Here is a 12,069-nt window from a genome sequence, read left to right as displayed (position 1 = left end):
GCCCCGTTCCCAACACGCGCGGAGCGCGTCCTAAATGGCAGCGCCCATCTACATGGGCGCTGCCATTTTTACGTCTTGGACGCACAGCTTCCAGACATGGCGCACCGGAAGTGACGCCGCAAGGGTGCGCTTCACCCCTCGCGGTGCCACTTCCGCGTTTTGAAAAGGAGCGCCATTTAGGCGCTCCTTTTTCACTGCGGCCAGAAGCCTCGTGGTCTGGCCGCTGGGGCTTCCCTCGGCAGCGAATGGCGGTGGCGGCAGACCGCCCGCTTTAGGGCGGTCTGTAATGCACCTATGTCTTCTTCAAATAGCTGCAGTCCCCCACTCCCTGGAGGAGGAGGAGGAGGAGGAGGAGGAGATTGGTATATGCGATAAAATATGCATTTAAAAGTTTTTATCCCCCACCTAACTCAGGAGGAAAAGATGGGAAGCATTGCTCCTTGATTCCAGTCTTCCTTTTTCCTTTAGTCCATATTTATTTATTTATTTATTTATTTATTTAGGTATTTATATCCCGCCCTTCAGCTCTAATGGCTCTCAGGGCGGCTTACAATTATTATTTTTAATCAGACAGTTCCCTGCCCTCAGGCTTACAATCTAAAAGACATGAAACAAAAGGAGATGGGAATGATGGAGGGAAAGGGGATGAGGTCCAGTGGTTCTTCTCTCCCTCTGAGGCCTGGACCAAGGCAGATGGACTGGAGGAGGATAACATCATTATCTATTAAAGATAAAATTACCTAATAACTGAGTAGACCCCCAGCAAATGCTGCAGTTGTCCCTTCTTAGAAGTTTCTATGGCATTTACTAGCTATATCAGTTTTACTTTCCAAGCTGAGATGATATTGGAGGAAGTTTAAGGTACTGACCTGGAAGGCAAAATTGACATACTTATTTTATGTCTATTTTGAAAGTGCTTGAATATGTCTCTTGATATAATGTTACATTGAGATTGTTGTCCTCTGAGCATCTTGGAGCATCACTTCCTCTAATACAAAATGAGCTAGTGAGCGATGATAGGATAGTAGCTGAAACTGAAAACCATCCTGCCTTTGTTTAAATCTTCCAAGGACCACCCTCTGAGGCAGCATATCCCACTATTTGTTTGTTTGTTTATTTCCAGGATTCATATTTCTCCCACTGTGGGATTGTCCCACAGTGGGATTCATCAAATAGTTCTTACTGTTAAGTTTTTACTAATTATTAGGTGGAATCTCTTTTCCTGTCACTTTCATCCATTGATCCATATCCTAGTCTCTGGAGCAGGATGAAATCAAGCTTGCTTCATCCTTTCAATATGACATCCCTTCATATATTTAAACATGATGATGATCAGTGTTCTGTAGCCCTAATCTAGAGCATCTTCAATCCAAAATATTGACACAGGTAATGGAGAGAGAGAGAAAAAAAGTTTGTGTATGTGACCCATGCAGGCCTAAAGAACTAAAGAGTGCATTTTGGATGAGTGCATTTTGGATGATCCTTGACCTTGCATTAACTGGCATAGTCTCTTTGCTTTCTTTCCCACACTCCTAGGCAGCTTTTCAGAGAGATTTCTCCTACCTCCTGGAGCTGATTGGCAGCGGCAAGGAGTCTTTGATCTTCATGAAGAAAAGGATCCGGCATTTGGCCACCCAGTGGCTGAGGGCTTCCTATCAACTAGAAGAAAAGTTGCAGGGCAAACCAAGAGACCAGAAACAGGTAGAACTTGGTCAATTGTTTGAGAATCAAACTGTCCACTGTTCAGGTGGCATGATCAGAGTGAAATGTTTGGCTTGCTGTGTTCTCTGTGAATTTGTCTCATTTTCTTAACAACCCTCTCCCAATTTGTTCTCTATGTTGAGACATCATTGCCCCTCCTCTCCCATTCCTCCTCCAGATTTTGATCCACATTGGCTTCCTGACAGAAGAATCAGGAGATGTTTTCAGCCCTCGTGTATTAAAAGGTGGCCCATTGGGAGAGATGGTTCAATGGGCAGATATCTTAGCTGTCCTTTTCATCCTTGGTCATAGCCTGAAAATCACAGTCTCCTTGAAAGAACTCCAAAGGTAGGTTTGGTGATGAAACACTATCTTAAAAGTGATTATAGATTGGAAAGAGATTACAGGTCCTGTCCAAGCATTGCTACACTGCTTGTCTTTTGGTTGGTCAGAGGAACCCTGCTTCATCCTTCCTCCACTATTCTTTTTTCCCCCTATTTCTATTTCTAAAATGGATTTTTAGCCCCCTGTTAGTTACCATTTTTTAAAAAAAGCTATAGGAACCACATGAAATCAGGGATAAGGTTGTGGATTATCTTCTTCTCCTCCTCCTTCATCCTCCTCTTCTTCTGTAACAATTATACAGGTTGAGTTTCCCTTATCTGGAATGCTTGGGACCAGAAGTGTTTTGGATTATTTTTGGATTTTGGAGATGAGATCCAAGTATAAATATTAAATTCATTTATGTTTCGTATATACTGTGTGGGTAAAATACATAGCCCAAAAGTAATTTTATACACAATATTTTTTATAGTTTTGTACTTGGAACATAGTTTGTGTAAAGTGAACCACCAGAAAGCAAAGGTCTCACTATCTCAGCCATTCCTGTGGACAATTTTGGATTTTGAAGTTTTTCAGAATTCTGGATAAGGGAGAATCAACCTGTATATCAACACCATCATGAACATTTGGTATTATCAATCTGAAAGGAAGAGAAAGTCTTGCTCTTTGTTGCATTTAGTTCTCATGTAATCAGACACAGGAAGTTGGGAATGCTGGCCCCAGTTGTCTTCTGCCATGGAAAAACTACATTGTCCCCTTCCAGGAAGAACAAACCACCAGCTGAAAATGCCAGATTGCACCCAGAAATTGTAGGCATATTTGATATTTATATTAAGCAGCAAGGCTAGTGTAATAAGATCTTTTGTTAAAGACAGGAATTATTACTCAGGATGCTATTGTAAAGTAAAAACAAACAAACACAAAACATGTTAAATCTCTCAGGAAATACATCTTGGGATAGAAAAGGAGATAGACTTATACTTGGTTACAAGAGCTCCTAAAAGCTGGCTCATGTGGTGGTAAGCTAGTAGCCCTTGTTGGGGTTGGGCCCCATCAATGCTCCCTTCCCAGACAAGGGTACAAAGAAACTGACTAACTTCTTAAAGATGGGTGAAGTAACAGGTAGGAAGGAATCAAAAGGCTTGAGTACATAAACCAAAGAAACATAGAGAGGGAGGGGGGGGGGGGGCAAGTGTTATGTACAATAACATCCAAAATCCACAAAGTTATTGGGCCAGCCAAAAAGGCACAAAATACATCATGCACATTATTTTGTGCATTTTTGGTTGTTATCACTGTTTTGTGGATTCTGGAAGTTACTGTATTTTGCTGTGTGGGCAACACAACTACCCTTAGATATGTTTTCAAGTGTTATTTAGGCTCTCCTCTCCCACTAATCGCTTTACACAAGTTTCAAAGTCTCTTTGCCTCTGACAGAAATGGCTCAGTCGAGTGCCATCTGGTGACCAAACTACATAATGACAGTATCCATGCATCACCTCACCCTGTTTTCTGTTACACTTTTGTAAAGGCGGGAGGAAATGATTCAGCTTATACAAAATGATAGGCTGATGCTTATTTGTTTAGGTGGCTAACAACAGCAGCAACAGAAAAGACAGGGAACGGTTGGGCCATAATCAGTTAACTTCTCTCCACAGATTTGGAAGAAAATGCATGTGTCCCAACATCACCAGCAGTTTATAATTATTGTTTTTCCAAATATCTGTATTTCAGTTAGGGAGTGGGGAGAAAGGGTCCCTAAATCATTTTCTTTTCTAATCCATGCTGTTAAAAGCATTTACCATTTTCATGCCTGTTCACTCTCTCTGTTCTTCCTGCTGTACTATTACTGTGCCACACCAATAGTTAGGGAGCTGTTTCTCCTCCATAAAATGATCCCAGCCCATCAGGGTTTTTGTAGTGACCATGATGATATAACTGTGTTTTGTAACTCCTAAGAGCAAAGCAAGTTTAGCTTAGCTTTCTAGTTTACTGAGAAAACTATTCGTCTTTGGGCTGGTGGTCACATGGAAGATCCTCTCTTTGGGATGCTGCTTTTGGAACAGATAAACACTTTCCATCATATTGCAGCACTGTCCACACCTTCCAAATAGGCTAAAGAGGGGGAAGCGCCATTCCACCCTGATGAAAGTGTTGCTGAAAAGCCCCTCCTGCTTTCAGCTCTGTGCTACTTATAGCTCAGACTGAGCTACCGAAAGCAATTATCTTAAATAATGGGGATTGCTCCTGATGAGGTTTAAGAACAAGAATGAGCAAACAGGATCGCAGCAGGCATGTGCTGATTAGTATTTAACATTTGCTGATTCAGTCTGAATAGCATACTCCCTTATCAGCTCTAGCTTTTTCCCATTCTCAAAAATAAAACAGAACAAATTAAACCTTAGTGCCAAAGTAAATGTTACAGGAAACAAAGGTAAATGTAAAAGTAGAAAGCTTCTCTTGTTCCCTGTCAATAAAGTGAGGTTTCAATGCTCTTCTTAGTCTGGTATCATTACAGTTCACATTTCTCTGGCTTTGCTAACTTACAGCAGTGATGGGTGACTGGAAAACACTCAACGTAATGATGTTTGGATGCAGGGCCACTTGTTACAAATGGCTAGAGGGTGAAATGATGTAAAATACATTATTTAATATCAACGTCCAGAACAGCTTACACAGTATGGGGGTGGGAAAGTGTGGCACTTCCGATGCTGTTGCACTGTACCTCCCATAATCAGTAGTGTCACTAGATGGCTGTGGACAACACCAGGTGATACCCTGGGAGGGGGGTTGACACCACTGCATCTCAATGTTTGGCATCAGCAGGCTGTAGTATTTACCTGTGTCCTTTTAAAATGTTGAAGAGATGGCATGAGTGGGGTGAAGCACAGTGGGAGGAGAAAGGAGAGGCTCAGGTTTTTTTTAAAAAAAATGTCAATTTAATTTTTAATTTTTTAAAAAATATTATTTTTTAATTTTCTTTAAAAACGTCACCTTTTATCAAATTTTCACTTCAACCATATGGAACTATGTACATGTAAATGCATTTAGGAGTTTAGCACGCAGCTAAATAATCCGGTTTATTTTGCCCGGTTGAATCCTATTCTGGGATGCAGCCGGATATTATCATATGCATTTTGCTGCTGATGCCGCCTCCTACCTAAAACCCGCCTAAGTCCCGGCTAGAATTCAAGCTCAGCCGGCTGATTTGCAAAGCTGTGAAGCTCCTGACTTTGCAAATCAGCTGGCTGAACACAGCTGGGAGCCAAGTTTTAGGTGGGAGGTGGCACTGGCGGCAAAATGCATATGATATCTGGCTGCATCCCGGAAGAGGATTCAAACCAGGCAAGGTAAACTGGATTATTTAGCTGTGCACTACACTCCTTAGTTTGTGTGTATGATATTGTAATTTAAAGATATAATTTTAATTTCACTAGTTTTTTAGTCACAACTATTGCCATTACATTCAGTGATATGCAGGAATTATGATTAATGAATTATATTAGTACAAAAAACATTACTGAGGATTCTGTATGATGTGTTACGGAGGAGTTTGTTGAAGGGGAGACACCATGAGTTACTGCACTGGGTGACTCCAACCCAAGTGACACCATTGCCCATGATCCTTCATTGATGGCTATATTGGGTAGTGGTGATGGGACTTGCAGTTGGGCAAGATTCAGAGGGCCATAGCAGTTCCATCTCAGGAGAAAGGCAGCATAATAAATAAATAAGTAACCCACCTCAGCCAAAGCTTCTGTAATTTCTAGAAGGATTCAGTTCTGCCCCCAGCCCCATCATGGGCAGAACAGTTGTAATCATCATCATCATCATTTATATCCTGCCTCTTCCTACAGATCGAGGTGGGTTACAACAAAAAAATAAAAAAACATAATACAACTGTTGATACATTCCCCAATCCCTCCAACCCTTCACCCTCAACATAACAATCAAAAATAAATTAAACAGTTAAAATAATTAAAACAGTTTAAAGACAGCAACTAAAAGCGAGACAACCTGGAGCAGGCGGGGTTGTCTATTTAATTGGAAGTCAGTCTGGGAAGGCTTGCCAGAAAAAATCCGTCTTGACCGCCTTTTTAAAGGCATCAAGAGAGGTGATATGACAGATCTCCTCTGGCAGGTCATTCCACATTTTTGGAGCTGCAGCAGAGAAGGTTCTCTGGGAAACTGCAGCCAACCCGGTCTTCTTTGGCTGCATTAAATTCCTCACAGAGGACCTGAGTGTGTGGGATGGATTATATGGGAGGAGGTGCTCCCTTAAGTAAGCTGGACTCAAGTGATGTAGGGCTTTAAAGTTGTAGGGAGAAAGAGTGTCCACATCTGCTTAAGAGCTCACAATTTCTCTCCCATGATTAACAGATGCTTAGATGGTTTTCTGAGTTTTATCAGACCACCATATAAATGGAAGAGGACACCTCTTCCCTTCCATCAGCTATTTTCCTCAATTGCCCCTTCCAACTTAGCACAACTTTCTGTGAGAAGAGAATCTGCATAGCATGATTGCTTTATCTGTTCTCTTAGTATACTGTGGCACACTCAGGTTTTGTAACATGGCATACCTGTAAAGTGTCTCATTTCATAACATTTAAAGGGCAGGCAAAGGGTTCTTCTTGTTCAGCAGAGCCAGTACTCTATTTTGTTAAACTCTGAATTCAATTTAATTTTATTTGCTTTCTAGCTCTAGGTGGATTTTTTTTCCTTGCAAATTATTTCCACTTGCTGTATATTACATCCAGATAGTGGTTAGGACAGGGGCCATCTGCTGATGCAGTTAATAGGGATTTTACTTGAAGGATGAGTCAGATGTCTTGGTAGTGCTGAAGAGTGTAAAGCACTTAATTATGATGGTTGAATCTTCTTGCAGGGCATTGAGCACAGCACAGAGTGGTATAGCCTGTGGAAAGGAAATTTCACTACATCTTGATGACTTCTTTGCTCCAGCATGTGGCAATTTGGCACTGTAATGCACCTCAACTAGCAGCTTTATATCGTCACAACAGAGTTGAATCTATACTGTAGAATTAGTGCAGTTTGAAACTGCTTGAACTGCCATGGCTCAGTGCTAAGGAGTTCTGGGATTTGTGGTTTTGTGAGCTATTTAGCTTGCTTTGTTAGAGTTCTGGTGCCATGACAAACTACAAATCCCAAATTTACATAGGACATGTAAGTCCATGCCATTTCCCCCTTTCTTTAATGCAAATCAGTTGCTACTGAAGAATAAGGCTAAGAAAGGGTAGTCTGAATCCTTTTGTTAGTCCCAGCTAGAAGAGAACCACTGAATGAACTGGATTTATAATTTTTTTGTGGGTTTTTTGAGCTATGAGGCTATGTTTCTCCAGCAACTGTGGCTGGCATCTTCAGAAAATGTTGGGTATACATACTGCTTCCTCTCAACCAATAGTATATACACCTTACTCTCTTCCATGCCAGCATTCTCTGAAGATGCCAGTCACAGCTGCTGGCAAAACAGGAATAAACTGTTCTAGAACACGGCCTTATAGCCTGAAGAACCCACAAAAAACTATGGCTGTCGGCCGTGAAAGCCTTCGACTTCAATTTGATTAATTTATATATTGTAACCATAGCAGAGGCTTTGCTTAGGGGAATTATATATATATAGTTCAATAAATGGCTGGGTTACATAGCCCTTGGGACGTTCTCTATGTTTATGGAAGTGAGAGACAAGAAGAACTGCAGAGGCAAACTCCCAATGAAGCAAAGGCATGGTACAGACTGCGGAAAAGGGGCCCCAACCCGGCACTTTCCCAGGCCACTTCTCTGTGGCCTGGAAAGAGGTGTCCATGGGGCTTCATGCCCCCGGACACCCTGACAGGCCTGGCCCCTTTCTCCTTTGCATTGCTGGCACAGCCATGTAGAGGCTGCGCCAGCAATGCGTGCATGCAAAAGGAGCTACGTTTCGCAGTTCCTTCCCGTGACACTGAAAGGGCAATCAAGTGCCCTGCAGCATCGCAGTAGTGTCACACACATGCTGGTCGGTGTGGAGCTGGCACATGCGTGATGCCATCGTTGAACACAGTGTATGGACGGTGTGCCTTCAAAATGGTGCCGTCCATACGAACTAGGGCTGAGGAGCATGCAGTTGCTGCGCACTCCCCAGCCCTAGTTTTGACCCAAGGATGGTGCTTCCACACCATCTGTATCAGGTGAAAGAAAAGGAAAAAGAAACACAAGACAAGTTGGAATATAAAGGTATCAAAATAAAATGTGCCTGTCAAGTTGCTCCTGATGATCTTTTCCAAACAGTGTAGGAAACTGAAAACATCCTTTCCTCTATCGACCAATTAGGGTGTAGGCAGCTAATATTGTACTGTCTGATTGTTTGATGGGCTAGTGAAGCTGTTTCATTCTGAGGCTGGGGCTTTTGATTTAAGGATGTTTGCCCACTGTAGTTTCCTATCAGCTGGGTAAAACAAGACCAGTAGCTGGCACAGTGACAGAGTGGGAGAATAATTCTCTAATCTTTCATGGGGGGATGGGGGGGAATCACCCATCCTACATTACACTGTCCATGACACTTGTTAGTAAATTCAGAAATGTGAACATTTAAAGGGAAGGATTTGTGGGGTCTTACCACCATGGAGTTAATAAACCTACACCAAATATGAGGGCTGGTTTTCTTTCTGTTTGTGTACTCTCCAAAATGCAAGCTAATTCCTATGTTTAATCTGTTCTTCTCCCTAAAGTCCAGCTTCCCCACTATCTTTTGAGAGATCGCATACTGCAGCTTAAACACATTTGCATAATTGTTTTAATTTGGCCAATAAATTCCAGTTGAAGAATGCAGAAACTTACTTGAATGTGGAATTCCTTCTGTGTTAATATTATAGCATCCTGGCTGTAAACTCATGGGAAGAGTTGGCATTTATACCTCTTCTGCATCTAGCAGTCTTTCTAATCTCACTTGGAAGGAAAAACATCTGGCTGCCCCCTGGCTCCCATAGTTAAAATAGATGCATGCATTTCATTGTTTTTCCATTCCCTTGCATTTCTTGGTAAATTTGTTAGCATCTCTTTTATGCATTCTGACAGCCAAGAGGTGAAATGTACTTGATTATCTGGTACAAACCATGCTAAGGAAGGTTGTAACATCAGCAGCAATTTGCAGCTCCCGGGAAAGAGAGTGCAAGTGTCAAGCTGAATCAGTTTAGGTTGGGAGAAGGCCCCTGTGTCTGTAACTTTTGTGCTGTGCATAGAGACTTTCCAGGTGGAAATGGGTGTAGCTCCAGTGCAAAATGGAGGACAACATTCCCCAGCTGCCACACAGAAAAGAAAACAAAACAGGCTTTGCAAAACATGGTTAGAGATGTCACTATGAATTGGCCTTTACCTCCATCTCAGTCACTTGATGATTTGTATGTTTCACAGACAGAATGCCACTGCTAGCATTCTTATAACTTTAAAATGCAATGATTTCTCATGGTTTATTTATTTAGGTGTTGATGAAGAGGAAATATGTGACCTAGGAATATAAAGAATCTTCATAAATATTCTTATACTCAATGAAAAAAGATGACTTGACTCATTAAGAGATTTCCCCCCATATTTTCTGATGATGTTTTATATTTAAGGGTTTGTTTTGCAAAATTTTCATTTCTGTAAAAAGCCACTGTATGTTGGGCAAAATACAACAATTTAGCATAAAAATATTTGTGCCAGAAATGAATGTATTTGTGTGAAATACTCTTGTGCAAAACTATTTTTGGACAAAGCCAAGATGCCCAAGTCCTAAAGAGGATCAAGAAGGTGTGTGGCAAGAAAGGAACAATGAGCTCTTAAAATCTAGGTCAGAAGGTAGGTCAGCATAGGACAGAGTAGAGAAAGGACAGCTTAGGAAACCTCTGTATTCTCTGTATATAGAAATGCATGCATCTTCACTGTAAGATGAGTTGCCTCTCTCTTGCTTGTAACAATTTTGAGTAATCTGACAGTCTAAAAAAGGGAACAAGTGCAGCAGGAAGCTGTAATTACATTAGCTTTTTTTTTTTTTTTTTTTTTTTTTAGAGTAGCAGGAGATCATGCCGTCTTTTATCCACCTGCTTGGTGTTTTTTAGACTACTCTGAAATTGCTACACAAATATTTCTGGAAATGCTGGCAGAGGGGAGCAGGGACCAAGGGGACTTGTCAAGGTTTACACTTCATTTTGGCTAAAATAAAAGCAGAGGTTTGAACTCTAATCTGGTTCCCTTTAAATTTGGACACAAACTTCCCTTCTTCTTGAGTGAACAAGGAAAGGGTGTTCTTGAGTACAGTAACAACAAGGGAAGGGTAGACCAGTCTATTTTTCATATATCATGTGTTAATTCATAAGCCCATTCTTACATCAGTCTGTGAATTTTTAAAAAATGCTTGAAATCACACGATTTGCGTTAATGGATTAATTAATTATTTCCAACATCTATATATGTCAAGAAATGCAACATGGGATATGCAGTTATAGAAATAAAATATGTATGTGAGAAGCAAAATGACTAAGCATGGGTAGACAGAGAAATCACACAGGTGTAAAAGGTGATCTAATTTGGAAGTCTTGGGAGCCAAGGACAAATTTTGGAATGAATATTGGCAACACCTGAGACTTGTTTCATGGACAAGATAATCAGATCATATTCATGGGTTGGACTTGAGTCTGGGGTGAACAAAGTCAACCAATCATGTGAATGTACACACCCAGTGGGTGGCACCTAACAATAGCTATAATAATTGCCAGTTTTGTTAATGTGCTGCTGGTTGTTGTGGTTGATTGGTAGAATTGTGGTAGGATAGTTGGGCATATTCTGAGAGCAAGAATTGTAACTGTATATAGTGTATAGTAGAATAAAATAGTACTTTTGTTTAAGACTACAAAGTCGTTTGGTGTCTTGAGTGAAAACAAGAGTCAGCAAATCCTGATGGTGTTGGAGACATCGGAGGAAGAAGAGTGAGAAAGCCTGAAGAGGTTTGTCAGGGTCTTCAGCTTATTCTCAGAAACTCTGCTGCTTTGGAAGAAAGCAATAACCACTGGCCAAAACTGGTCAGCTCAGCTCCATTAACTTGGTGGTGAGTTACAGCCTGAGGTGAAGTGCAACAACTCCCATCATCCCTGACACTTTTCACTTTAAACCCCTAAAGTGGTTCATAGTAAGAACAGGCACGTTGGCTAAAAAACAGTAAAATCCATAAAATTGTGCATTAAGGAAAAAAAGAATGGGGTTGTTGATGGAGTTAACATTTGGGAAATTAACAGTAAAGTGCCTAAGTAAACAGGTGAGTCTTCATCCAACACTGGGAGCCATTTCTATGCCAAAGGGAAAGTATTCCACATAGCAGAAGTCACAGCAAAGAAGGTCCTCCTTTGCATCACAGGTACAGGAGCCTCACTTGGCCAACGACTGAATGTAATGACCATGGCAGTCTGTTTTTAACTTATTTTTGATAACATGCTTTTGTGCATTCATTTTGTGGGGGTGGTTAGGTCTTTCAAAGATAAGGACTTAAGCATTCCCAGGAAAAACAGCACCATTCCATTCCATGCATCTGTCCATTCTATGAGACAAGAAAAGGAACCATCTATTTAGCTTTAGTGAAATAAGTACTAGAGCAAACCTTTCGCAAACCGTTCACTATCTTCCTTTTGTATGCTGCCTGTTTAATTACAGAGGATGCATTCATTTGTGCTTTCAAGTTTGTTTTCTTTATTATGTTCCAGAATTGCCTTGTTCATATGCAAGCATCAAACTTTCAAAGGAAGGCATTTTAATTATTTTTGGCAGATGAATGCTTTTTTTTTAAATTTAAATCCATGGTTTATTTTAATTTCCATGAACCAAGAAAGGCTTCGAGCCTTAGAATTTGAAATCACTGTATGTTGTCTACTGAGTGTACCTGCACTGAGAACATGGCTCACACAAATCAAGCCATTACATGTGCTAATGAAACAACAGCAACAGCAAGAATAAAGACCAGCCAAACATGCATGACACTGATGTTCTATTGAATGGTTACCT

At 40.9% G+C, this 12,069-nt stretch overlaps 1 protein-coding gene across 1 annotated transcript in view; it reads left to right on the top strand.

Annotated features, from left to right (window-relative positions):
* Positions 1 to 12,069, top strand: part of MGAT5B (alpha-1,6-mannosylglycoprotein 6-beta-N-acetylglucosaminyltransferase B) — a 301,222-nt gene that overhangs the window by 201,766 nt on the left and 87,387 nt on the right. Inside the window, exons 7-8 of the mRNA XM_089534995.1 lie at positions 1,537 to 1,701; positions 1,880 to 2,049. Coding sequence (XP_089391121.1) covers positions 1,537 to 1,701; positions 1,880 to 2,049 — 335 coding nt within the window. The remainder of the gene's footprint in view (positions 1 to 1,536; positions 1,702 to 1,879; positions 2,050 to 12,069) is intronic.

Source organism: Sceloporus occidentalis, unplaced genomic scaffold, assembly GCF_023333645.1.
Source record: "Sceloporus occidentalis isolate IW3139 unplaced genomic scaffold, rSceOcc1.0.p SCAF_1, whole genome shotgun sequence".
NCBI lineage: Eukaryota > Metazoa > Chordata > Lepidosauria > Squamata > Phrynosomatidae > Sceloporus > Sceloporus occidentalis.
The sequence above is the reverse complement of the archived record's forward strand: the minus strand, read 5'-3'. Positions and strand labels throughout refer to the sequence as shown.